Source organism: Tenrec ecaudatus, chromosome 17 (genome assembly GCF_050624435.1).
Source record: "Tenrec ecaudatus isolate mTenEca1 chromosome 17, mTenEca1.hap1, whole genome shotgun sequence".
Classification (NCBI taxonomy): Eukaryota; Metazoa; Chordata; class Mammalia; order Afrosoricida; family Tenrecidae; genus Tenrec; species Tenrec ecaudatus.
Window position 1 is genome coordinate 64,005,059 of NC_134546.1, and position 25,515 is coordinate 64,030,573.

Genomic DNA, 25,515 nt, shown 5'->3' on the forward strand with positions numbered 1-25,515 from the left:
GCGTAGACATTTCCCAGTTGTAATTTCAGGATCGAGTTCTACGAGCCGCGTCCCTGATGTTCTTCCTACATATTCTCTCTCTCTCTCTCTCTCTCTCTCTCTCTCTCTCTCTCTCTCTCTCTCTCTCTCTCTCTCTCTCTTTCTCTCTCTCTCTCTCTCTCACACACACACACACACACACACGTCACTTGGGGGGCATGATGACGTGCAGGGACTTCCACTTGCCCCGGACCGCGTCCCTGATGTTCTTCCCTGATGTTCTTCCTACATATTCTCTCTCTCTCTCTCTCTCTCTCTCTCACGTCATTCGGGGGGCATGATGACATGCAGGGACTTCCACTTGCCCCGGGTAGAGTGGCAGGCATCCGTGGCTGGCAGGTGAGGGAAAGGACCGCCTTTCCGCAGGTTTGCTCCACAGCTTTCCAGAAGGGCTTTCTCAGTGCAGGGAGCGCGGGTGGTGCCATTGGTTGGATAAGGGTTGGATTGCTAACCTCAGTGTTCTCAGGTCAAACCCACCAGCTGCTCTGTGGATGACAGAGGAGGCTCTCTGCTCCCATAGACACTTACAGCCTCAGAAACTCTATTTAGGGTGACTTTGAGTCAGAAGGCCCTGGCTGGCAGAATGGGGGTGGCGGGGGGGTTCTCAGCTGAGCTGACTGCCCACATCTGTTCCCTGCGTCTTTGAGACGGGAGGCCTGGTGGAGACTGAGTCTGTCTTCGTTATCTGCAGTTGCTATAACAGAGGTACCACATTCATTTTCTCACGGCGTAGGAGGCTGGGCATGCAAATCCAGCCTGCTGGCTCCATGGAAAGGCTCTCTTGTTTTTAACACAGGGATGCTCCTTGGCCTGGGTTCCTTGGTGATGAACTTCACTGGGTGTGGCATCTCTCTGCCCCCAAGAGATTGACTCCAGACACCTTACACGAATGCTTAACCTCATTAAAGAACGAAGACATCCCACACCTAAATAAGACCATCACCTCCATGCGCTCGCGGCTCTACGTGGGTCCCACTCACAGAGGCGCTGCAGAGAGTCTCCAGGCTGTCCGTGTTCATGGTCGCAGGGAGCCTCGTCTCTCTCCTGAGGAGTGGCTGTTGGGTTCGAACCACTGGGGTTCGTAGCTCAATGTCTAATCCACACCACCTCCATCACACACAAGGCTTAATTTGGATGGACACAGTTCACTCCAGAGGAGTGCCACTTCGGGTGGATGAAGGAGTGCCATCCGAGATGAGGAAGCACAGGTGGGGGTGGGGGTGGGGGGGAGGGTGCTGTCTTGGCAGTTGTCCAGCGTGGCCTTGCTGGCCTCTTGGGTTGGACGCGGAGATCTGAGGGTGCCCTGAAATGATAGTCAAATTTTATGCAATTTGTTTTGCTGGGAAGGGGCTCTGTAACTTTCCCAGCAACTGTCCCTGAGCCACGAAACTCGACGACATCCTGGCTGGAATTTGGTTTTTCCCCTGACTCAGCCCTCCCACGTCTCCAGTTATTCAGACCCGGTGGACCGCGGCCGTGTTAGTCAAAGGCAGCACGTGCCGCCTATCAAAAGCTCATCACTCCGCAGTGCTCCGGAGCTTGGTCTGTTCTGCCGCCCGCTTCGCCTCGGGCGTCTCAGCTCCAGCAGACGCCCAGGCAGATGCTCTGATTAACGAAGGCGTCTCCTTTTCTCCCCCCACCTCCCCGCCCCAGGGCCAGGATGGCGCTCCCTGTCACCTTGCTGGTGTTCTCCGCCCTCCTGCAGATGGCCATCTCCCTGAACCCCGAGGACCCCAACGTGTGCAGCCACTGGGAGAGGTAAGAGGCGGGGCTCGGATGGCCGGGCGTGCTCCTTGGGTTTCCCCTGCTTGGATGCTGTTGGGACACTGTTGGGACACGAGTGGAGTCTGGGGACGAGGCGCCTGCCCACCAGGCCCTGTGCTCCAGCTGCAGGGACCTCACACACTCGGGGAGGGGGTCCGACCCTGCAGCCTCCGAATGGCACTGCGGGTGCTCAGCATGGAGGGCTGAATGACCAACAAGTGCATCCTGGCAGTGGTCAGTGTGCCGTCATGCCCCTCAATGCATTTGGATGGCCTGGCCGTTTTACGGATGAGAAGCAGAGGCCCAGAGGGGCTGGGGTGGATTATTCATAGCCTGGGCAGGCTAGGAGGGGTGCAGTGGGTGGTGGTGTACAGATGGCTTTGCTGGGCTCCCAGGGCAGGTGACGAGGGTGGCAGCTTGGGTGTGAGGAGGCTGGAGATGCTTCCGCTCTGTGTTGGGGCAGGGGGTGGTGCGGGAGGGGGGACGGGGTGGCGCTGCCCTGGGCAGGGTAGTGGAGGCACGGCTGCAGAAGAGTCACTGCAGAAGAGTGCGGCACTCATCCTGGGGAATGGGCCGGGCCCCTGCAGACGGCCTGACTTTGAAGCGCAAGGTTAAAGTATTGATTTTGGTGAGCAGGGAGACAGTGACCAGAGACCCAATCAGGAAAAAACGAATTAAACCCTGGAATTGATTGGCCGAGCTGACCAGGGCGACTCTGCCACTTAGATGCTAATAAATCAAATGAATAAAATTAGGATGAGGACCGGACAGGGGAAGCAGATGGCAGAGGAGTGAGGGCAGGGTCCCAGCCCCTGACCAGGTGGGACTTGGCTTTGGGAAAGCCTGGGCACCTGGGGGCCCAGCAGGGGAGAGCTGAGGTGGCAGAGGGATGGTGGCCACACTGCTGTGACCACTAGTGTCCATGCCATCTCTGTTTGGTGTCCCTACACAGTTAAGCCTGTGCTGTCACATGCCCCTTTCTGGTGAAGGGAAGCATGTAGAATCTGTGGCGAGAAGGCTTGGGGTCATCCTAATCCCATGTCCCCACTGGCTAGCCTGCGACTTTGGGAAGTCTCCATGCCTATTTCCACCTCTGAAAAGTGAGGAAAGGCATCCACGAGGTTTGCTGGAAGTCCAAGAGAGCGATTGCAGGGGGGAGCTCTGAGGACTGTGGTGTCCGGCCCCTCTGTTACTGCTGAGGACTGGCCTTGCAGGAGCTGGCCACTACAGATGTGGGACCACATCACACCCCATGGGAGTGGAGTATAAAGACCGGAGTCCCTGGGTCCTAGCTCCTAGGCACAGGCCAGGAAACGGATTTTTCCATAACCCCTTTCTCATGATTTGAAGTTCCTCGGGCCTCTTGCCACCTTGGGTTTTGGTGACTTTTAACCTTCACTTCTCAGTGGGTCCAAAAGACTTCAGGGAGAAGCCCACACTAGTGGCTTTGGGTCACTGACTCCAGCCTCAGCCGACAAGCCCCTCTTCGTAGCCTGGCCCAGCTGAGACATGGTGGCTCCCCATCTCACAGTCTGAGCCGTGCCTCACCCTGGTATGCCTGCTCACCACCAGCCTCCCCCAGGGTCTCTAGTGGGTCTCTCTCCTGAAGGAAGCCTTCCCTGATTTCAGGACCCACCGTGACTTCCCTCTTCTCTAAACCTCCTGTGCACCAATGGGCCAATCCAAACCCAAACCATGCTCATTAGGCCTTCCAGCCCGGCCAGTGTGAGGAACTCTGGAATGTTCTGGAACTCTGGAAACACTCTGAATGGAGCCTGAGCTACCCTGTGCCGCTATCCCAGCCACCATGACAGCTGGGATGGGGGCTCAGGGAGGGAACTCAACAGGTCTGGAGGCCCTGTGGTGGATGTTCTGTGGCACCTGGACCCTCTCCCCCCATAGCTCACCCCAGAGGAGCCCCTGGAATTGAGCTCATCTGAGGCCTTCCAGAAACAGCCCCCCTTCCCCACTCCAGAGTCCTTTTAGGGAGACCTCCCAGCTGGGCTGATTCATGCCCTTCCACCATAAAACCTGTGTGAAGACCTCCCCTGGATCGTAACTCCCGGCTCTACAAGATTCATCTGGCCCCTCAATTGCATGTTGGCAAATGAGCAGCATTAACCTACCTAGCTATGAAACCAGGGACACAGACTTCAGGTCGGAGACTGGGAGCTGGGACAATGTCTGCTTGCCAGTCTTACTCAGCCCCGGGCCCTCTGCAGTGGTTATGTGTTGGGCTGTTAACTGCAAGGTTAGCAGTTCAAAACCATCAGCCACTCCATGGGAGAAAGATGAGGCTTTCTACTCCTGTAAAGAGTTAGTCTTGGGAACCCACGGGGGGCTTCTCTCCTGTTCTAGGGGTCACTTTGAGTCAGAGTTGACTTGGTGATGGCGAGTTTGGAGTTATTTGCTTTCTGTTACATTTAGTGGCATAGCGGGTTGCTAACGGAAAGGGCAGTACTTCAGGACTAAGCCACTCGGTGGGAGGAGCATGAGGCTCTCTGCTCCCAGAAACCCACAGGGGCAGGTCTACTCTGTTCTTCGGGTTGCTCTGAGTGGGCATTGACTCGGCGGCATTGAGAATGGGTTGCATTTGAAGGGACTCTGAATCCTGGGGGACCCACCTGTGTCATGAAACTGGGGACCCCGCGTGCATCAGATGTCACTGGACTCCTTAGGGTTTCCAGTTACCCATTTTTCCAGAGGCCCTGAGGTCTAAACTGCCTCTGGGTGGGCTCAAAACTCCAACCTTTCAGCTGGCACTCTGATTTGTCCTACCCGGGCGGGGCTCCATCTAATGCTGGGGTGACGGCTCATAAGCACGCACTGGGCACTGGGCACTATGTGGAGCATTTGGTTTGTCTTGTTTTGCTTTATTCTTCCACCGCCTCTGAGAGATTGATACTGTTGTCAGGTCATAATTAGAAGAAGTCTGGTGATATTTATGACAGACTCATAGGCAGGGAAACAGGCTGGTACGTTCGAAAGCTAACAGGTCCTGGGCCCATCCTTGCTCGCGAGTATTTGGACTGCAGAGCCGGTCCAGTCCAGTTACTTCTTTATGATCCTGCCTCTAGATGAAAAACCAAACCAAACCCAGGCCCAGCCCTACTGCCCTTACTGATTCTGACTCACAGCGAGCCTGTGCCCGGGTTCTGAGACTGGCGGTCCTAACTGAGCACCCAGCCTCCTCTTCTTCCTGAGGAAGGGGTTTGAACAGCAACCCCTGCAGTTAGCAGCCTGGTGCCTAACCCGCAGTGCCACCAGGGGTCCTTGCTTCTAGGGGGTGCTTAGTAGAGTTGTTCATAAAAGAACAGCAAACCGGTGGCTGTGGAGTCGATTCCGATTCACGGAGACCCACGTGTGCCAGAGCAGAACTGCCCCAAAGGGTTTTCTTGGCTGTTGTCTTTATAGAAGCAGGTTGCCAGGCCTTTCCTCTGAGGCACTGCGGACCATGCCCAAACCACCAACCTTTAGGTCAGTAGTCAAGTGCAGACCACCAGAGCCACCCAAGAGACACTGCAGGTACTAGGCAGAATCAGGGGCCCATGGAGAAGCGGAGGGTGGGCCTTAAGGCACTTGGAAGAGTCCTAGAATTCCAGAGTGGGACGAGGCCCTTGGGAGGCAGGGGGTGGGTCTTGAGCTGCCTCTGTTCCCCAAGAGACAAAGCAAGGGTCTGGGCCATGCTCATGGGCTATCTGCCAGCTAATAATGGGTGCTCACCGAGGGCCCCTCCTTCCTTACATCCTGGGCGCTTCAAAGAAACCCTGTACTCTGTGACCAGCCTCCTCTTTCTGGACTTCATACCTTTGACTCTGTAGGTATCTGAGAGATTGATGAGGACCCTCCTCCCCTACCAAGAAATAAGCAGAGTTTCCTCAGGCAAAGCAGACGGGTTTTTATAGCCTGGACTCAGCCATCTGGCCCAGGCCAGCAAGCTGCCAACCTACATACAAATTAATTTCTGGGACCCCAGCTGAGGTCCTCACTGCAGCCAGAGCAGGAAGCAGGGACCCTGGCGTCGGTGTCCTGGCCCCACCGTCAGCAGCGATACTCTGCTGCTGTTTCTTGCAGCCCCTGCCAGGGGCAGGCAGGTAGAAAGGCTTGTGGTTTTCTAAAGCATCCATACGCCACCCCAGGTTTACCACTAGCAGGCAGGATAGAAAGGTACCACTTTATATAGCCTCTGGGGACACCCCCTCCCCCCATAATCCCTACAGGCAGAATGGGATTGAAGGCAACTGGGTGACCATGGGGAGTCACTCTGCTCTGCATGATGCTCAGCTTTCTGTAAACCGAGGTGGCAACTCCAGCTACCAGATGTGCCCATGTTAGGATGAAAAGGGATGATGTTTCTGAAGCACTCAGCTCAGGGCACCCTGAATAAATAGGGACAGTGCCATGCCAGCTGAGTGACCTGGGCCTTGGCTTCTTCATCTGAACAATGGACCATCGATTCCCCACAGTTGCTGCGAGGATCAGTTCTTTGCATGGGCTTTACAAACCATAAAGATCTGAATAAACCAAGTCTTGTCAAACTTGACTCTGTCTTCCAGAGCCACGAAGAGCAAACCTACACTCTCCTTTACTCATTCTCTATTCATGAACAGATGAACTTGAATTTCAGAAGTGAGCTGGGACAGAGGGCAGGCAGAGGTGTGTCCTGAGTCCCACTTGGGGCCAGGGAGACCTGATTGCCTCGCTTGCCCCCCTTCTGGGGGCAGGAGGAGGACAGTAGGGGTGGCTGGAGTCCCTAGTCCCTTGACTGTGGAGACTGGCTCCCTGAGGGAGGGTGACCCCATCTCAATGTCAGTTACACTTTCCAAGGGCTGATGTTCTCCTGGTTCTTCCCTGCTGTCGCAGCTATGCGGTGACTGTCCAGGAGTCGTATGCACACCCCTTTGACCAGATCTACTACACGCGGTGCACGGACATCCTCAACTGGTTCAAGTGTACCCGGCACCGGTGAGTACTTCTTCCCCCAGGCGGCAGCGGGACCCCAAGGCTGCAAACGGCTCACCTGGTGCATCTCCATAATTGAGAAAAGGTCCTACAGTAGATTATACTACTCCTTGGTACTCACTGAGCTCACAGATCTCCAGTGCATCTCGTGAAAGCTTTCTTTCTGGCTGCAGGAGGCTGTGGGTCATGTCAGGCTGGAGCGCCAACGCTCTGGGAGGCGTCCTCCAGCCAGTGACAGGTGGGGAGTTGATGGTAAGCACGCCAGCCTCCTCACCTTGAGGACAGAAGGGGGCTGCTCAGAGTATGGGTCACACTATCTACAGCACTTTGCGGGGGGCTGGATCACCGGTGCTCAAACACACCCTTCGCTCTCCTGTCTCACATCCTCACCGCCCCAGTAGCGCTTCCTGGGATGGACCTCAGAATCTGCTTAGGAGGCAAAGCCAACCCTAGATAACTCCTCCCCCACTGAGGGGAGGAGGGCAGCCCTCTGAGGAGGCACCTGGTTTGGGAAGCACAATACAGATTCACTTTCAGCAAGCTGCAAACACCTGGGCCATGAGCATTGCTTGTGCTCAAGGTGAACTGTGTGCACGCTCCTCCCGGGCCCTGTCCTGCGGGCTCCTGCCCTGCCAACCATTGTCATGCTCCCCAGCCGAGCCCCAGTCTTCCTGTTCTGGGAAGGGCTTCTCTCATGGCCCCGAGAGAAGAGAGGGAGGAAGAGAACTTGGCTTTGCTGAATGACCTTGGAAGTCATTTTACTGGCACTCCTCAAGCAGCTACTACAGCCTTTGCGGGCCCGTGAAGCCAGGGAGCAGGGAAAGTGTTACGGAGTTTGGGGTGGGGGTAGAACGACGTATCAGATGACTGTTGGTATATTTGAGCAGATGGGGATAAAGCAGGGGGAGACACCACCTGGTGGGCCCCTTTCCTAGTTGCTGGGCAGCTCTGCTTTCAGAATTCTCTTTCCCCTTGTGAGCCCAGGGCTTTGACAAGAATCATGGTGGGCGATGTGAACGGGAGGACTGGTGTGGACTGGAAAGGCCACGTACTGGTGTTCATGGAAATGCTTCTAGCAACATGCTCTCAGAGGCAAAACTGTGGAAGCTGTACACGTTAGAGGTAGCAATAGTATCCCGGAGCCACAAAGGGTAAATAAACCACTGCAAGGATTTCAACCTCAAGCCAAAATTGTCCTCTTCAAGCCCAACCCAACGTAACTGGTAAAAGGTGCTTGCCGTGAGCATTAGGCTCTTTCCAGAAAAAAACGACTTAGATGGGGTCTTCCGGAGGACGAGGAGGCTTTCTGCTCTCATCAGGGTTGATAGTCCCAGCAAACCACAGGAGCAGTGCGTCTCTGCTCGGAGGATCGCCCTGCGTCAGAATGGACCGGCCGGCAGTGAAAACAGCCACACAGCTTGAAGAATGTCATCAGTGTCCCCGTGGATGTCAGGTGCCATCAAGTTGGTGCCACATCACAGGACAGCGCCGCTCAGTCCTGCAGCAGCCTCACAACTGTTAGGTTGAACCCATTGTTGCCGGCACTGTGTCGCTCCGTCTTGTAGAGGGTCATTGTCCGCTTTCTTGGCGGCCCTTCTATTTGAGCATGTTGATAGCAGCTTCTTTAAAATCGCTTCTACTCACCCCCTTATGGAAGGGTCTCTGGGAGGAGACGAGCCAGTCAGGGTGCAGTGTAGCAATGATGAAACATACAACTTTCCTCTAGTTCCTAAATGCTTCCTTCCCCCCACTATCATGATCCCAATTCTACCTTACAAATCCGGCTAGACCGGAGGAGGTACACCAGTACAGATAGACCTGGAAACACAGGGAATCCAGGACAGATGATCCCTTTAGGACCAGCGGTGAGAGTGGCGGTACTGGGAGGGTGAAGGGAAGGTGGGGTGAAAAGAGGGAACCTTTTACGAGGATGTACATATAGCCCCCTCCCAGGGGACGGACAACAGAAAAGTGGGTGAAGGAAGATGCCGAACAGTGTAAGACTTGACAAAATAATAATAACTTATAAATTATCAAGGGTTTGTGAGGGAGGAGGATGGGGAAGGAGGGGAAAAATGAGGAGCTGATACCAAGGGCTCAAGGAGAAAGCAAATGTTTTGAGAATGACGATGGCAGTAAATGTACAAATGTGCTGGACACAATGGATGTATGTATGGATTGTGATAAGCGTTGTATGAGCCCCCAATAATGATTAAAACAACAACCCTTGAACAGCACAGAATAAATAAATAAAATCTTTGTCTACTAATTCCAGCATTGGATTGGTCTTCATTGGTCACATTTTCTCTTGCGTGTAGATTCCATTTCCCATTTCTTCAAATGCCTATTCATTTTTAATTATATCTTCGCCATTAGCAGTGACATGTCACAGAGCTAGGATTTGTCTGCGTTGTTTGGAAAGCACTGGTGTTTTGTTTTTGCTGAGGTTGTTTGATTTAGTCACCACCGACCTTGGTGCATTCAAGTGACAAAGCCTGCATGTCCGGTACTTTCAGCCTTAGCTGGCTGTGTGGCGTTTGCCCCCCGTGGGAAATTGGGACTCCTTTGTGGCTCTTCCCTTTCCAAGGGCTTCTTCTTTATTTTATAGCTGCTGGGGCCACCTGGGACTTGCCTGTGGTTCTTCTTAGATTGGTTCTGCAATTGAAGTCAAGCCAAACCCAGCTCACTGCTATGGAGTTGGTTCTGGCTCGTAGTGACTCTAGGAAAGAGTGTGCCAGTAGGTTTCTGAGGCCGTAAATCTGTATGGCAGCAGGAAACCTCATGGTTCTCTCTGGGAGTGGTTAATGGTTTCAAACTGCTGACCTTGAAGGTAGTAGCCTATGCACAACCCATTTAGCTACTCAGAATCTCGTTGGCTGGGGTCTAGCTTCAGGTTAAACCCATCTAGTGGCAGTTCCTTCTTCCAAGGGCCCACTTCCCTCCAGTCACTGCCTGAGGTTGCTCTCTTACTGGTGCCTTCAGTGGGTATCCCACCATTTCCTAGAGCCTTGTTTTTGGCGGATGCTTTCAGTGCAGCTTGGCCTTCTTCCTTCAGTACCATTGGTTCTCGCTCATCTGCTACCCCCTGAAATGGTTGACTCATTCTTTCGAGGATAGTCACTGTGTATTCTGTCCACCTTTGTTACATGCTTCCCGCATCGTTCAATATTTTGCTTATTGAATCTTCCACTATGGCAGCTGGAGGCTTGGGTTTTTCTTGGATCCTTTTCGTTTAAGATATGCTGTGTGCGACCTTCCCTTTTGTTTTTCTAACTCTAGGCCTGTGCATATTTCATTATAATATTTGACTTGGTCTTCTCGAGCTGTCCTTTGAAATTTTCTGTTCAACTCTTTGACGTCCTCATTTCTTCCATGTGCTTTGCTACCTTATGATTAAGAGCAAGTTTCAGAGTCTGTGGTCTTTTCTTTCTTGTCTTTTGAATGACCTTATGCTTTCTTCGTGAATGGTGTTCTTGATGTCCTCCCCCGTTCATCAGGTCTTCTGTCCTCAGTGTTCAATGCATCTGGTCTTGAGATGTCCTTCAAGTTCAGGTGGGATAGTCTCAAGGTCATAGTCTGGCTCTTGCAGACTTGTTTTAATGTTCTTCAGCTTCAACCTGAACTTACACATGAACAATTGATGGTCTGTTCCACACTTGATCCCCGGCCTGGTTTTTGCTGCTGACACTGAGTTTTTCTCTGTCATCTCTTCTCACAGATGCAGTCACTTTGATTTCTGTGTCTTCCATCTGGAGAAGTCCATGTATATGGTTGCTGTCGAAAAAAATTTTTTTTAAGGTATTTGCTATGAATAAATCATTAGTCTTTAAAAATTTTATCATTCGATCTCCAGCTTCATTTCTATCACCAAGACCATATGGGTTGGTCTGGGTAGACTAGAGAAACAAATCCACGGACACTCTCATATGTATATAAGAGAGAGTTTATATAAAGGGTAATTGCACATTAAGAAAGCATCCCAATCCAATCCAGTCTGAGCCCATAAGTCCGATGTTAGCAACCTATGTCTGATTCCAATCTATAAAGTCCTCTTCAGACTCTTGAAACACATGCAGTGATGCCAAATGCAGGTCAATCACAGGCCAGTGGGTAGAGAGCCTTTGGATCTAGTGGTGTTGTAAGCATCTCAGCACTGGCAGAGGTCTCTACAAGGCTTCTCCAGCTTCAGAGGTCTGGTTGCATCAGGGTAGGTCCATGTGGCTTCTCCAGCTCAGGGCACTAGTGTAGTTCCATGTGTCTTGTCAGCTGCAATGTCTCCCAGAAAGTGAGCAGAGAGAGAGATGTGTCTCCTGTCTCCAAAGAGGAAAATACAGAAGTTTCCAGAATTCTCGGGAGAAGGCCATGCCCGCACTGAGGCCTCATTGCCTATGATCTGATTGACAAGCTAGACTTCATCCCTACACTCTTAATCCTCAAATTGACAGTTATATAACCACCACACCGTATTTTCTCCTTCCTTTTTGTTTCCAACTTTTGCATTCCAATTGGGAATAATTATCAATGCATCTAGATTGCATGTTTGATCTAGTTCAGACCAAAGACATTGGTAGAATTCTTCAATTTCTTCATCTCTAGCTTTGGTGGTTGGTGCATACATTTGAATAATAGTTGTGTTGATCAGCTTACCTTGAAGGTGAATAGATATCGCCTTATCACAGACTGTATTGTATTTAAAATGAATCTTGAAATGTCCTTTTTGACTCTGAGTGTGAATGTGTCGTGCCCGGCATAGTAAACCGTTTGATTTTCTGAGTCAGCATGGCCAATGTCAGTCCATTTCAGCACACGAATGCCTTGTATGCGATCTTTGTGGGGTTCATTTCATTTGTGACGACTTCCAACTTTCCTAGATTCATACTTTGTATATTTTGATTTCCGATTATTCGATTTTTGCAGCCTTTTTTTTTTTTTTACCTCGAGTGTGCCCCACCAGCAAATGAAGATCCTGGAGGCTCCACCCCACAGGCTCTATCCAATTCACATCACCACGGTCCACTTAGTCACACTTACAGGGCCTTCAGACCCCAGGCCCGAGGGGTCCATTCCGTGGCTTGATCTCCAACAGTGTTCAGCTTCCATTCATTAGTCCTTCAGCATCTGACAAGGTTTTGAAGCTGTGAATAAGGTTTTCAGCATCAGCTTCCTCTGAAGTGGGAGACTGAGCCCTTATCCATAGTCTGTGCTCAGCCTGTGAGCTCCGCAGAAGCCTGGTCACTGTGGGTGACCCTGCTGGCCTTTGAAATATCAGAGATGTAGCATCGAACTTCACAGAATCACTCGAGTCACCACCGTGTGACAAACTGACAGCGGTGGTGGTGTGATGTAACATTTGATTCTACCTGTGGGATAGCTGCTAGGACCAAATGTTAGCTTCCAATCCCTCCGCGTGGTGCTTTTACAGAACCAGCTGCCCTGTGGGCCTGGTAAAAAGCAGAAGTACAAATTCAAACCCTCTCTGGACCCCACCTTGCATCCCTGTTGGGAACTTGGAGACTCACCAGTGTGGCCAGTGGCAGAGTGGCTGCTGATTAAAATAAGCTGAATTATTTTTCTAAATTATTGAGTTGCCTTGCAGCTTTCTTGATAACCCAGGCAGTGCCCGCTGACAGCTGTCCCATCAGTCTGCTTCCGTCTGGATGGCTTGTTTCAGCTCAGCATCCTTCTCCATAGAGCAGCCTGAGCACCTGGCCCCACCTCGCCGACTTTCCACCCCAGCGCTGAGTGCAAGCGAGGAGGGGCCAGCCGAAGCAATGTCACAGCACCATTGAGTGGTTTTAGTATTGCTGAGACCGCTTCCCTACTTGGGGGACTTGGGAGTACCTTACTTGATGGTTGGGAAGGGACTGGGCGGCTCCGAGTCAGCTCCGAGTTGTTCTTTATGAGAGGCTCACATCACCCTGAAGGTGCCCGGAGCCACTCTCCTGTGCTGGGGAAGTCCCTTCACTTCGAGGCCAGCTTACCTTCCATTATGGGCTTTTGACAAAGTAGAGTGACCTTAGCTGACGACATACTGAAATATCACAGATTTCCCTGGAGTCACATGCTGTCATTTGTCATAAAACAAGGGCCTTAAGGACAGGGAGGGCTGGCCCAGCAAGGGCTGTAGGTCTCCCTTCTCCCCCTGGCCTGACCTTCCAGGGGCAGAATGCGGGAGGCATCTCTCAGGAGCGTGTTGCTCTGCCCCCCCGAGAAGGGGGACAGAAAGCAGGCACCCCAGTGTGCTGGTGGGGGAGCAGGGCGAGCTTGGGCATCAAAGCCCTAGGCCTTGGCAATGAGCTCTAGTGACACCCCACAGTCTTGGCCACGTTACCCCTGCCTCTGATCGCTAACATTCAGCCCCACACCATTCTTCCAATCTGATTCTACCTGGAAGGAGAGGCATTATCCCCACCTCCTGCTTTGGCTTCTTCCTAAAGATTGAGTCCTCTCGCTTTGCTGCCAGCAAAGCCCCCTGTAGGAGCAGGTGCAGAGCATCAGGATCGGCCCTTGGGAGCCTCCGAGTCCGGGATGGCTCATTGTGACCTGACATGTCACGTGGAACTGCTGTCTGCCGAGGCTAACCAGGCTGCAACCTTCATGGGAGCAGGTCACCAGGCCTCTCTTCTGCAGAGCTATGGGCGGTTTCGAACCACCTGGCCTGTGGTTAGTAATTTAGTGCTTAACCATTGGGCCACCGGGGATCCTTAGGCTAAGCCTAGTGGCTTTGAGCTTAGAGTGACCTGGATTTGAAACCTGGTGTGGCGGACCCTTCCTGTGTGATCTCCAGCATGTCATTCACTTTTCGGTTTCCTCATCTATAAGACAAGGGGATCCCTGAAAATCCAGACCCACTGTCTTTAAGCAGATTCAAACTCAGGGTTTCCAAGGACTGTGAATCTTTCCAGGAACAAGCAAACAGCCTCATCTCTTTCCTGAGGAGTGGCTGGTGGGTTCGCACTACCAATCTACCAACCAGCTTAGCCCACAGTGCAAGATACATAACAGAAAATAAAATTAGAACAAAAAGACTAAGAAAGGAAGCACAAGGAGAGAAAATTGAAAGTGGCCTAACCGGGGCTTCTGCATCAGTGGGTTGCTGCCAGAAAGGGCTGCCATCCTTCCGGGGCAGAGTGAGGTCTCAGCACTGGAGACTGAGTCAGGCCGAGAGCCAGGCCTCTCTGGCCCTCAGCAAGGAGTGCTGTCTGCTGGGGGTCCAGCTGCCTCTTCTGTGGAGGGGGGCTTGCTCCTGGGCCCTCCTGGGGCCGGCCTTCCAGACTCTTCTCCAGTAAAAGGTTGCTGTGCGCGGGAGGTGGAGGGACTGTCTGGGGCAGAGTCAGACTCCGAGCGCCCCTGCTGACTCTGCTTCTCTTCTCCAGGTGGGCAGAGCCTTGCCCAAGGGGGCGGGTGTAGTCTGGCTGGGTTGGGTGCTGGCAGTGAGCACCGACGCCCTCCTCGGTGCCAGCTGCTGCCCAGGGTCGCTCCACGGGCTTCTCCTGCCGGGAATCTGAGGCTCCAAGGAACCCAGGGAACCCCACGGTGACTCTGCACAAAGCCCCCCCTCCTAGCCGCCCCCCTCCCCCCAACGCTGAGTCAGGGGTGCTTCTGCACAGTTCTCAGAAGGGGGTTGGCTTAGAAAACGCCGAGCTGGTAATACTGTCTGCATCCCGACAGCCGAGATCCCGTCATTGATTTTTCCTTATTGTGTCCCTCATATTTGAAGCCGCCATGCATTTTAAAGTAATTATTGAGTGGCATCCTCTATATAGCGTAACACAAATATCATTCTAAGGGGGCGGATTGATTTTCAATATTTTCAAGTGGCTTTCTCCCTTGTGCCGTAGGATCAGTTACAAGACAGCGTACCGGCGAGGCCTGCGCACCATGTACCGACGCAGGTCCCAGTGCTGCCCCGGCTACTACGAGAGCGGAGACTTCTGCATCCGTAAGTAGGGGCTGCCGCTGCTCTGGCTGCAGTGGGGTCGGGGCAGGGGGGCAGGGGAGTGGGAGAGAGGAGGCTGTGCTGTCTCATGACCCCTGAGGAGCAGGCCTCAGCCAACCTCAGGGCCCCAACATCCCTCCCTGCCTGTAGCCCATGCTCAGAGGGTCAGGTGCAAGTGCGCTGACACAGATCCATTTATCAGGCCAGCTCCTCTCAGGATGGACGGAGACAGCTCAGTTCTGGACTTTGATGGGGGCAGGGAAAAAGGGCCACTTGTGGACCAGATGCTCTGAGGGGCAAGAGGGGGCAGCACCTAGGCTCTGACACTGAACTGAGCCATGGTAGGTGCTCAAGAAGGCTTTGTTGGTGGGAGAGGAGGCGAGATAGAGAAAGGGGTGTAGCCTTGAAGAGAGGGGTGAGCAGGAATGAGGAAGGAAGGGCGGACGACTCATTAGAGATCAAGGCCATGGAACCTGGGAAGAGAACCACAGTGGAAGACATCATAAGGGACAGATTCCAGAAGGTGGGGGACTTCCAAAAATGACTGGGGACAAAAACATGAAGGACAAATGTTGCCTCTCTCTCCCCGTTTGCCTCCAACACTGGGGAAGCAGAAGCCCCATGTCCCCAGAGACTCGGGAGTGGGGAGGGGGTGTGGTACACTGCAGAGACCCAGGAGCAGCCTGCAGCTCTGGGATGTGGTCCCAGCTTCCCGGCCACTTAGTGCTCGGGGTCACTTTCCTTGTTCCCTCTGTCCATTGGAAAAGGGTTCTGCCTCCAGGAGAGCGGGAGAGAAGCTGGGGCACTCGTTTAATGACTGACAGGAGAGCCCACCCCGATGCGATGCGCCGGCCTCATCTTCTGGAGACTGTTCCTCGTTAGCATTCCCCCTGCCACTCAGGTGGGAAGAGTGAGTGAGCTCCAGAGAGAGCGTTTGGGCAGAGTGGGCGTGTTGACGTTGGGAACGAAATGACAATTTTCCCTGACTGTTGTTACATCTCCCCTAATGCTGGAGAAACTCGATCCTAATTCCATTACAGGAATGAATGAAAAATGCTCCTGCATACGAGTTCAATAGCAATGGATTTACAGCAAAAACACTAAGAAATGTAGCCCACAGCAAGCCCTAACGGCTGTTTCTAAGCAGCAGGGCAGAGCACCGGCTGGGGCCAGGCACTGGCCGGCAAATAGATTAAGGTCTCTCGGGTATAGAGGGCTACTTGTTGGGCTGCTAACTACAAGCTTGGTGGTTCAAGCCCACCAGCCTCTCTGAGAGAGAAAGATGAGGCAGTCTGCCCTTGTAAAGATTCATAGCCTGAGCAATCCACAAAGCGGTTCTACTCTGCCTTAGAGTTGCTATTAAGTTGGAATTGGCTCGACGGCAGTGGGTTTTTAGGACCAGGCATGGCTGCTCAACCCTGTGTGCTCAGAGTGGAGCAGGAACCCGGCAGAAGTGGGACTTGGGACTCACAAAACGGGAGCAGGACGACGTGAGTGGCTTTCTCGCTCGGGACAGAGGGGCAGTCTCAGGGACGTTGGAAAGGGAGCTCGGACGTCAGCACAGGGCTTCAGGACTGGATGCGCACATCCCTCTCTAATTCTCACTGGCAGGCAGTGGTCAGGCTCGGGGACTGTACAGAGCAGGGTAGAAGTGCCAAGTGGCCTGATTGCACAGGCTCGGTCTTGCTGACCAGGAAAGGCCATTTATAACCCTCTGACCTACTCCTTATGCAACCACCAGGCACTGCCTACCCGCCCAGCCGGAGGCCACAGGCTGGCCCACAGGGGACACTTTCAGGACTGAAGGTTTTTCCCAGGAGGCAGCAGGAGAGTTTGAGCAGTGAGAGGGGCATTGCGCCCCCCTCCCATTCCCCCCACCCCCGCCATGCTGGTAGGCATGACCTGAGGGGCAGGCATCCTGTAGGTCTGGGTTTGAATCTTAGCTGTGCCGTTTAACCTTCCTCGTTCCTTGTCTTCAGAACTCACGCCACGCCATGCCACGCCACGCCACGCCACGCCAAGCACTGCTTTAGTCGCTTGACATACGGGAACTCCGCAGCAGCCCGTGAGTGGTGGTAGTGGCGGTGGTTCACCCTTCCTTGCGCTGACTTCACACATGGCAGGACAAAATGCTGCCGGCCCTGAGCCATTCCCCAGGCTTGGTGTCAGATGAGACCATTGTGATCGGTGAACTGATGTTCAGAAGTGGCTCACCGGACCTTTTTCCCCAGGGGATCCTAGTGGATCCTGAGTTCCCTCCCATTTCACAGGTAGGAAAACTGAGTCGTGGAGCAACCATATAACTTGCCCAGGACCACGTGGCTGGAAAGTGGTGGAACTAAAATCGGAACCCAGGCTGCCTGGGTTCACAGTCTGGGCTCTTAACCCCCTGGGCAGGCTGCTCCTGTCTCTTGAGCCTGGGGAAGATTTCAGCTGTCTGAGTCCTGGCTTCCTTTCATGTACGGCACCCACGATACCTGCCCCACAAGGCACGGGTAGAGATGTCCCAAGAGTCAGTTCTCTCCTCCCTGGCACTGGTTCTTAGCATCTTTTCAGTCTTGGGTTTTATTTTAACTTCTCAAAGGACTAGACGGCCCCCTTTCTCTGATGGCCCCACTCCTCATTTATCAGCGCGGCGAGATTTCGAAGACCAGGTCCTGATGTGAGGATGTGAGTTAGGAAACAAAGAGGGTGACCTCCTCTGGTCATGAAGCAGAGTTGATGGTGTCGTTGCCTACGTGCCCCCCTGTGGGCCTCGGGGTCCAGTCAAGGTGACACATGACTTTTACTACCACAAGCTAGTGTTGCACTTTGGTGCACAAGCCAGTGCTTCCTCTGCACTTCGGCGCTCAGATGAGGAGTAAGTGTCTAAGTACACAGGCCTTTGCACACAATCTCAGGGACTCGCAGACCCCGTGGGTCCCTAGGTGATGGGCCCATGACAAATCACCTGAGCCATGTGCCCGTGTGTCTGCATTCAGTCTAGATTTACTGTCTTCCTGGGTGGTGCAGATGAGAGATTGGTGGTTTGAGCCCACCTGGACACCTTGTGAGAAAGGTCTGGTTGGTCTACTTTTTTTTCCCCATTGAGTTATGATTCACATACAATTCAGTGGTTCCGTTGCATCAAGGGCTGTGAATGTTACTTCCCCATTCCCTTCTCCCTCCCCTCTCCTGTCCCCAGGTATCCATCAATCCTGTTACGATCTTCCAAGTTCACCTGCACAGCTCACTCTACAAGACCAGGGCAGCCACCAAGTAAGGGCCATCAACTGTGGCCATAGAAAACTGACCGAGGCCGCCCTCTAATCGAAAGCAGAGCATGTTAGAAGTTTATAATAAGTTTACATTGGGACCATAGGGAGATCTAACTGCAAGATGTTACATTCCGGCCTGAGGACAGTTGCCCAAATTCCGTTTATAGCTGCTCACCCGATTTGGGTCTCTCAAGGTTTCTAGCCAGTGTGCATTAGGAATTCACTGGAGGCCACCTGTGCAGCGACGCTGTAAATGGCATTTGCACTGTCACTATCCTCTGTCGTTTTCCACACGTGGGTATTTAGGACTCGGGCACTGGGTCCATTCCCTTTTCCAGGGCTGGCTCTTCTTAGTTTGCTGGTCTGCTTCTGAAAAAGCAGTCATTAACCCCCGAGAGCACACACGGGGACTGGCCCTGATGGTGACTGGGTATCAGAGCAGGTGAGCGAGGCTCTGCTGCAGCAGCAAACACACCCACACCCACCGAGTGGCTGACAGCAGCAGAGCGTTCTGCCTTGACCATATTACATGTCCACCCTGGGCTGGCCGGGCCTGCTCCTGGTCAGCCTCCCTTCAGGATCCAGACCGACGGAGCGGCAGCTTTCTGGAATGTTGCTGCTTGCTGGGGCAGAGAGAAGTTCACTCAGGCAGGCCTCGAAGGTTGAGGGCTATAAACATCTAGTGGACATGACGAACACCTATTAGCACAGGCCACCTACAGGTGTCAGCGACCCAACAGCTGCGGTCGTTGGGTCCCTTCCAACTTGTAGCAGCCCTGGGGAACAGAGCAGAACTGCCTGGGGCATCGCTGTGGCTTTTGGAAGCCACCGGCCTCACCTGTCTCCAGTGGAGATGCTGGTGAGTTCTAATGCTGATCTCGGGTGAGCAGCTGAGCGCTTAACCACTGGACCACCGGGGCTCTTTACAGATGCCCCCAGAATTAGAATTCATAATTCACTCTAATGTATTATTCAGCATATAATGGCCCAATAAGGAGACCCTGTGCTCAGTAGGTCATGCTCCTGGCTGTCTTTCCTTGTGAGAAGCTGGCCCTTCTGGTTTTACCCCCAGGTTGGTAGGCAGCATTTTCAAGTTCCCTTCTATGAGGGGCTGGCAGTGCCTGAGACCAGGGCTGCCTCTGGGTGGGTGTTTCTTCCCGGGCTCCCAGTTGGGCAGTTTCCGGGGAGGAGTAGCCAGGTTCAATGGTCCCCTGGGTGACCTTGGCCTCAGCTCCTGACCATAGGCTCTTCCGACCACCCCGCCCCCTGCTTAGGGGTTTGCTTCTCTTCTATTTGAGTCCAGCTGTGTGTTTGTAACGGGGACATTTTCTGACACGAAGGAACGGTACTAGTTTTTCCCGACAGGCCACAAGACTGCCCTTGTTCCTAGTTGGGGCTGGGGTGGGGTGGGGTGGGGTGGTGGGCTCGGAGGGGGTGGGGCACTTTGAAAGGAGAACCGGTGACATTCAAGTCAGAGCTTTGCTGACCTGACTCGAACCCCCAACAGTAGTAAAGGAACAGGAAGGACGCATCCCAATGCTCACTTGCTCGCTTACCTCCCATGGCCCGCAGAAGAGAAGCCCATTCCTGCCCAGTTACAGAAGAGGATGTGGAGATGCGGCTCTGCTAAGGGACCGGTCCACATCATCGAGGGTCACGCCAGGGGCAGATCCTGTGCTCGCCCCCTGTCAGAAGGCGGGTCCCGTGACCAGAGGAGAGCAGTGGGGTCTTCTCAGGGGTGGCAGGTAAAGGGATTTATAGAGAGAGGAGAGGACTGAGACAAATTAGTTTGATTTCAAAATGTTTGCTAGGTTAGGTCCTGCCAGGTGCCAAGGTGTGGGCGTGGGCGAGTGTGTGTGTGTGTGTGTGTGTGCGCACGTCCGTGTGCGCGCACCCGTGTGGTGGTGGTGGTGGGGGAAGTGTTATGTGTAAGTAGCACTCACGACCTGCTTGGAGCTTAGGCTCTCCTAATACAGGTACAGCATCTCCTTGCTCACCTCAGGAGACTCCCTAGGGAGACCTGCCTGCTGCCGCCACCAAAAACAGTGCTGACGCCCCTACCTTGGGCCACTGGCACCTGTGTGCTGAGATTTGCTGCATAGAAGTACAATAGCCATCCATCCTTCCATCTGTCTGCCCATGTGAGAGGGCTTGTCTGTGGAAAATGGAATCAAAGTATAATAGAATGTTTCCACTAATTCTTTGAAGCTTCATGCCCTGCCAGGCACTGCCAAGCCCTGGGGTAGATAATTTAATAAGAAGTGCACGGTCTAGTGGGAGAGATGGTTTCACAGATACATATATGTGTGTGTGTGTGTGTGTGTGTGTGTGTGTAAGCAAAGTGCTCTTATTTGAAGAAGCAAGCAAAGAATCAAAGGGGTCACCAGGCTGAGAAGGCCAGGCAGTCCCCTTGACTGTCCAAAGTTGCTGCAGCCACCACGACCCAGTCTTCAGTCTTGTGGGTTTAGAGCATGGACTTTGAATGTCCAGAGTAGCCAAGCTCCAGGTGATGATTCACAAGGACCCAACCCACAAGGCACTGATGTGTCAATCTGATGTCAGTCAGTTCCTTTACAGTGAAAAACGGAACCACCAGAGAGACACTGCTGTCCACTTGTCAGTGCTTTCCAGGCCCTCAATCAAGAATTGCCAAGTGAATGAATTCATGGTTCAGCACCCCTGGAAGCCCCGCCGGCTTGGGAGCTGCACGGCAATGGGGTCTACGCGCCCTTTGTCCCACTCCGAGGAGCGCTCCCACCCCAGGGGTCTTGTCTGCATAGGGCCAAGCACAGTGCCAGGAAAATGCGTACTGGGTGAGTGGGTGAGATAGACTCAGGGCCCAAACACCCAGAGGCCCTCTGAGGGAGAAGCAGACTGCAGGGCAGGAGGGTCAAGGAGCTTAGGTTTGAGTTGAGTGTGAGAGATGTGTAGAAAGTTGGCAGCGGACAGAGATGAGCTGTGGTCCAGACAGCTTGCGCTCTGAAGGCCAGCTATCCAGAGACTGAGTCTCACCCACCTGACGGGTGATCCTGTGGGGTGCTGGAGCGCAGTTTTCTCATCTTTGCCGGAGGGCTGTCTTGAGGGCCACCATGCAGATTAGAGAGCATTCCTTACGGGGGTAGGGCGGAGGGGGGGGCACAGAGCAGGCAGGCTGGGCTCTATGGCAGTGGGTGGGGCTTGTTGGTTTCCTGTCACATGGGAAGAGTTCCCTAAAGGCTGTTAGCTTCGTTATTTCCAAGGATGTGGGCACCTCTGGCAGAGGGGGAAGTGTGTGCAAAGACAGGGATGGGGACGAAGAGAGCACTGCAGGCAGGTCATCGGGTGGGTCCGGGCCACAAGAACAGTGGGAAGGGTGGGCAATGAGAGAGGACTGGGGCTGGATCTGAAGAGCCCCGACAACCTCGCAAGATCCCAGAAGGGATCTTTCAGTCACCGGTTGCAGTGGTGTCGGGAACAGGACCTCGGGGGGGCTGCAGCACCGAGAGCCGTCGAAGGCATTGCAGTGTGCAGGGATGGGTGAGCTGCAGAGGCTAGGCCAGGCTACCTTGGTGATGGGAACACGGGCAATCGCGGGCCAGCCAGCTGGATTTTGCTGGCCATGCTCCTTCCTGTCAGGCCTCTCCCCCACTTCTGCGAGTGCCAGCAGGTCCCCTGTGCTGACGAAGGACCAAGACACTGCTCCTTAATTGCACCTGCAGCTGTAATTAAACCTCTACTCTCCAAGCTGGGTGGCCTCTGAGGGAAAGAACCCTTTATTAATGTTAGAAGCAGCAAGGCATCTATGGAAATCCCCATTCCTGGATGTCCTGGGCCAGGGAAAGAATGGGAAGTAGCTAAATTATTCCCTGGAATAAGAAACTCCAGATGCCCCGCCTATGATCTGTCCCCCGCCCCCGTGTGTATGGAGTTCCACCCTGATTTCTGGCCCTCCTGGGGTGTTTGCCGCTTCCCCCTTGGTCTCACGTGGCCTGACCCCAGCGTGCTTTCTGATGTCTGGTCCCCGCTCCCCCTGGCCACGCTGCCTCCCAAGGCTCAGCACACAGAACACGCATAAGTCTTCCCCAGGCCCTCCCACAATGCACCCCGCTCTCCCCCAGCCTCTTCTGAGCCCATAGGCGCCTTCCCAGCGCCTCTCTAGCAGCTATCGCCGTCTGACACAGGCTACATTTAGCTATCTGTACGTCCGTCCGTCCATCCATCCATCCATTTCACCGGGACTTTGATTTGGTCACTGCAGACACCTCTACCTCAGGCCTTTCTTCCTCATCTCTCTTAGTTGGGAAGCTTCACTGAAACTTGTCCAGCGTTGTAGCAACGTGAAAGTCCACTGACAGGTGACCGCTCAGAGGTGCACTGGCCGGGGGGTGACCCTGGAGCCCAGGGCTCTCTGAAGGGTTCCTGAGCCCCGCCGGTTTTATGGCTTCTTGCGGGTAGCAGTGGATGCTTATGCTCCAGTGCCTCCAGTGCCTGGTGTGTACGCAGGGATACTACTACCGCAATGTTCAGTGCATGTTGGAGGGGTGCGTGGAGGGTGGGCGGGCAAGGGCACCTTTGATAACCTATGATGGAGAAGCTGTCCAGGCGTCAGCACACAGACGGGGTGCACAGGCACCGCCCATTCATTCCCGCCTGCTTTGCCCCCTACTGTTTGACATGGCCCTGGCCCTGCCCCTGCCCTGCTGTCACTGTGGCCTCTCTCCCTCTGACTTTGTCATTCTGTGTCTTTCTCCCTCAGGTTCCTCTTTCCAACTTCTGGCCTCCATACCTGACCCAGGGGTTAGGCCTACTTCTGAGGACCCCAGTCCTGCTGGTGCAAGTTCATGCTTAGTCACCATGCTCTCAGGGAACCCCACCCCTTCCCCCGCACTCTCCCCAGCCTGGGCTAGTCACCCTCCCCTGTCCTGATTGAAGCTCCTTTCACTCCGGCTAATTGCTGTCTCCCTCACTGGGCACAGCTCCTGAGGGTCAGCACTCTGGGCAGTTTGCTGACTCAGAGAACTCGTGGGTTGTCCTGCCCCAGAGGCTCTTAGGAGACAGTGCCTGAGCCTTGGATGCTGTCTCTGAGCGGTGGTATCTAAGCAGACCCCTGAGCCCCCAGAGTGGTGAGTGACCTGCTGCAAACAGGGCTCTCACAAGCCCCCTACCCCTATCCCCTCGGGTTCCTGAGTCCCACCCAGAATTTAGTGTCACACCCGGGTAAGAAGTCCAGGGACCTGCTCTGCCCACTGTCCCTGAGCCCCAGATGCGGATCCTCTGGGTTGGAGCTGAGCTCCCGGGACGTGGGGCAGAGGCAGCCCCCCACTAATGCTTTCTCTGGCTCCAGCATTTTGAAAGAGCGGCCTTTCCAGGGTCTTGTGAAGGATGGAGATGCCGCATCTCCTCTAAGGATCACCAGTTGATAAAGGGATGCCCAGTGGGTCAGTGGGTGACAATAACGGCCCGGGGCCCCCCTCTGCGTCCTGAGGGCACATCAGTGCTACCATCTTGTTCCTTTAGACCTTGTATTGTGAATCGGGAGGTAGATAGCAGAGTGGTGTTCCTTTCAAGAGTTCACATATATTTTGTTTCATCTCATTCACTGCTGTCTCCTCGGTGTCACCTCACTGACCCCACTTCCTCTCTCTCCTCTCTCCTTCTTCCTTCGCTCCTGACCCTTCTGAACGGGTCCTTGAGTAAAAGCTGCCCCTTTGAACCGCAAATGATTGATGATTCTAAGATGTGCAGATCTGCCTGGGCCATGTACCTGTCTACTGTTTGGCTGTAAATCCTGGCATGGGGATGGATTTATTTCCAGACTAAAGTCCATAGTCTTGGGGGTTCTGTCAGTCTCATCTGACCAGTAAGTCTGGCCTTTTTTTTTTTTTTTTAATGATTTTGAGTTTTGTTCCATAGTTTCTCCCACTCTATTCTTGACCTTCTGATGGGATGCCTTCCAGGGAAGTTGGTAGGGGTAGCCGGTCTTTGGCCCCACCTAATTCCTCTGGCCTCAGGGTTGTGGAGGCTGATGTTCACATGGCCCGTTAGTTGGTGGAACGAATTGTTTCCAGGTGTCTTTGATCCCCATCACTCTTCTTCCCTCCAGTTGGAGAGGCCAACAGGTGTACCTCAGTCCTGCTCCTGTCTTTAAACAGCTTTGACGTAGTGCCTGAATTACCTCCACTAACTTCCAACGGGGCGGGCACGGCCTGGGGGTCATGGAACCAGCTGGCTGCAGGTGGGCCCTGGAGGCAGACTGCCGCCTACTGTCTGTGTAACCTAGGGTTGTGTACCTCAAGGTACTCAACTGTAAAATGGGGCAGCAAGAGCACCTCCGCCATAGGTTTGCTGTGAGGCTACACAGGTGAGGACATGGAAAGAGCGCAGACAGCGCCAGGCACATGGTAGGTGTTATGGACGTTTTAGGTCTGTGATGTTAAGCGCATGTACATACATGAGTATCAGGCTTCACAGCATGTGAAGGACGTCCACCCTTACCTGTCATGTGTGCGCATTGATGGTCGAAATGCACGCACTTGCTGGGTATGTGTAAGACCTGTCTGCCTGTGCAAACAGCCCCCCACAGCCCACGTGCCATGCGCACGGCTTTGTGCATGAGAGCTTTGAGAGTCTGTGTGCTCACGTCCCTCTAGTTCTTGTGAGAGTCACCTTCCCCATCATCCGGCCCCGCGTCCCCTTTTCAAGCAGCCACGGATGCGGAATTGTCACCAAGGGACCCAAACTGCTGCTTTGCTCCAGTTGGGGTGGAACGGGGGAGTCAATGACACCATCAGTCTCATCCCCCACGATGCAGCCAGACCCAGACGCAAGGGCAAGGCCATGGCAGTCACCCCTCCCACCTGCTCCTGGGCTGCGTTGGAAGCAGGCCCCGATAGCCAGGGTGACCCTGACTTAGGAGAAGCCCCTCTCCCTTTGGGGTGGCCGGGCAGAGGGATCAAGGTCTGGGCCTCTGTTTGTCCACAAGGTTCCATCCGCAAAACAAATGGCGCAGGCCTGATTGTAAATCAGCGGCTCTGTGATTTAGAGGGCCCTGCGTGTTTGCTCAGCTCAGCTCTTGGCGAGGCAAATGCATGAGCTGCAGAAAGGCCCTTTGCAACAGCCACAGGGCTCAAAGGCCCTTCAGCCCTCCTTAAGGATTCCCCAAATCATATGGACTAGGTTAGTGTCTACCTACGGCCTGCTCGCTGCCTGGACAAGGCCCTTTATGGCGCTGCCCCGCCAGCACCCCATAACTGAAGATCTCCTTTTAAAAGTGTGTCAGGTGGAAAGAGCTCCTAATTTACTAAGTGGAGGGGCCTTTGTTGGAAAGGCCAGGGCATTGTTCTGCCTGTCCCTTTTAATCTTGTTTTTCCACAATGCATTTACAGAAAGCACTACCCAGCGATTAGATTCCCTGAGGGAATGGGTCCCCCTCTACCTTCTTGCTCTGTGCTCTTCCGGGCTCCTTCCTCGGCCTGCGTTCTAGAGCCCTGGGTAGGCATGGACTCTGGAACTTAGCCCATCATTCTTGGAGTAGCACGCGTGTACACATACACACACACACACACTCATCCCTGG

The 25,515-nt window shown here is 53.8% G+C and overlaps 1 protein-coding gene across 2 annotated transcripts in view; it reads left to right on the forward strand.

Annotated features, from left to right (window-relative positions):
• Nucleotides 1-1,699: 1,699 nt before the first annotated feature.
• MEGF11 (multiple EGF like domains 11) overlaps nt 1,700-25,515 on the forward strand; it is a 264,875-nt gene continuing 241,059 nt past the window's right edge. For both annotated transcript variants that reach the window (XM_075535527.1, XM_075535528.1), the window contains exons 1-3: nt 1,700-1,797; nt 6,667-6,768; nt 14,607-14,707. In XM_075535527.1, coding sequence (XP_075391642.1) covers nt 1,700-1,797; nt 6,667-6,768; nt 14,607-14,707 — 301 coding nt within the window. The remainder of the gene's footprint in view (nt 1,798-6,666; nt 6,769-14,606; nt 14,708-25,515) is intronic.